General features: G+C 36.2%; 1 protein-coding gene across 2 annotated transcripts in view; it reads right to left on the reverse strand.

The window, feature by feature from the left end:
• Positions 1–2,036, reverse strand: part of LOC102671953 — a 35,064-nt gene that overhangs the window by 2,603 nt on the left and 30,425 nt on the right. For both annotated transcript variants that reach the window (XM_031512361.1, XM_031512362.1), the window contains exons 9-12: positions 1,594–1,937; positions 1,151–1,370; positions 636–941; positions 6–278 (exon numbers count right to left, since the gene is read on the reverse strand). In XM_031512361.1, coding sequence (XP_031368221.1) covers positions 6–278; positions 636–941; positions 1,151–1,370; positions 1,594–1,937 — 1,143 coding nt within the window. The remainder of the gene's footprint in view (positions 1–5; positions 279–635; positions 942–1,150; positions 1,371–1,593; positions 1,938–2,036) is intronic.

The following is a 2,036-nucleotide window of genomic DNA, read 5'->3' on the forward strand; positions in this document are numbered from 1 at the left end:
AAGGAGGACGTGGAAGACGTGGATGAGGTTGACGAGGAGCCGAACACGTGGTTACAAGAAACCGCCTCGTGCACGAACTCGTATCGCAGTACAAAGCTTATCGGATAAAGTGCACTTCCTTGACGCAGTATGTGCTCCAGGGTGAGGTCTCTGCCGCTGGAAACGTAACTCTCAGCGAGGCTGCAAGGCCTCGCGTGACGACTTCCGTTCCGCAACAAGCTGTGGTCGCAGAGACGTGGTGTGTCGTCTTTGCAGAACTGGCCCATCAGGGTAATATTCTGAAAATTATAAACGCTAGCTTACTTATATACAATATATAATTTACATTTAATATAATTTATAATAAATTAATAATATAATAATATTAATAATTATAATAATAAATAATATAATAATTTATATACAATTTATATACAATAACTTATTTAAACAAGTCTCCTAGATTTATTTATCTCTCTTATATTTTTAGATATCAATAAAGCTAGAAGAAAATTGTATTATTTTATATCTTTACAAAAATAAATGTTTTTTTTGAGTTACAATCAGTTTTGAAAATATTGGAATGATGAAATTTATCACAGAATTAGATGATATTTTATTGAAAAAAGGCCTGGGCATTCGAAGGTGTATCGTACCTTACGTATAGGAATTAATTTATCTAGCGTGCGATCGCCGTCCCAAATGAAAAGTTTCGCATTGCAGTCGGAGGCAACGTCGATACTCGCGGCGGCGTCGGCACTGGCAGCATAATACTTGACGAAAGACAACCAAACGATCTCGTTCGGTTTCCCTTGGAAATGATATCGACAAGTTGTGTTCGGAGGCAGGGAATGTTTCGGGTTTTCCAAGATGCCCGACGAACTTTCGTCGCTCGATATATAAAAGTCACAATTGTTGTTCTCCTTGACGAAGCTACGGGATTTCTCGTCCACGAACAACACCTTTGAATAAATGATAGACAATATAATAATAGATATATAATATAATATAATAATATAATAAATAATATAATAATATAAAAATATAATAATAGATATATAATATAATATAATAACTATATAATAGTTAGATATATAATAAATATAATAACAGATAGAATAAAAAAATTTATTATTATTATTATTACAGAAAATGTAATTAAGAAAATTACCTGAACCTCGAGCTCGAAACCGGGCAAAAACGACAAAGGAACGGGATGAAAGGGATTGTCGTACGGTGACGTGTGAAACTCGAGAAGCATCGTGTTGTGACTGCTCACTATATCTGGCACCGCGTCACCTCCACAAAGTCGTACAAGCACCTTATCGGAGGTTGAGCCGCCGTCGTAAACCGTCAAGTAATCTTGCACAACGTTGCATTGATCCCAAACTCTGAAAACGTGTACAAGTAAAATAATCCATCCAAATTAATTCGATCTTAAATCTTGGGAAAAAATTGATTATCTTTTTTCTTAAAAACTTCGTTGCACATTACATATAATATATAATATATAGAATAACAAAAAAGAGGAAGAGTTGAAATTGTCGATTAATTATAATTTCCATAGCTTTTTCTTCGTGTTTCAGAAAGATGTTACGATAAAAAAGCTACTACCTTAATATCCTTTGGCTACCATCGTACTTGACGACCTGGTCTTTGATGTGTATCTTGTGGCTATTCCGCTGACTCACTGCGAGCAACGCCCGATGACCTGGTGGTGCACGATTTTGCTCCACACGGTAATAGCAAGTGACGTTTCTCGGGTAAACACCCGGGTAATTCGGCGATTGAAGTCGACAGGCTCGCGTGTCGCACTTGGTGAGAACACGATCGCAATACGTCCCGTTCACTAGCTCCCCCCGCCACGTGGACATGCTACTGTTCCCGTACCTGAGGTGGGCCTCGCTTCGTCTCAGAAACTTGTACGACAACTTGAAGTCGAAATTATAACCGCTACCCTGTTAACAATTAAATATAAAATGATAATATAAAACATATAATAAATATAATAAGAAATATAAATATAATAAAATATAATAAATATAATAAGAAATATA

Source organism: Apis dorsata, unplaced genomic scaffold (assembly GCF_000469605.1).
Source record: "Apis dorsata unplaced genomic scaffold, Apis dorsata 1.3 scaffold_416, whole genome shotgun sequence".
Taxonomy (NCBI): Eukaryota; Metazoa; Arthropoda; class Insecta; order Hymenoptera; family Apidae; genus Apis; species Apis dorsata.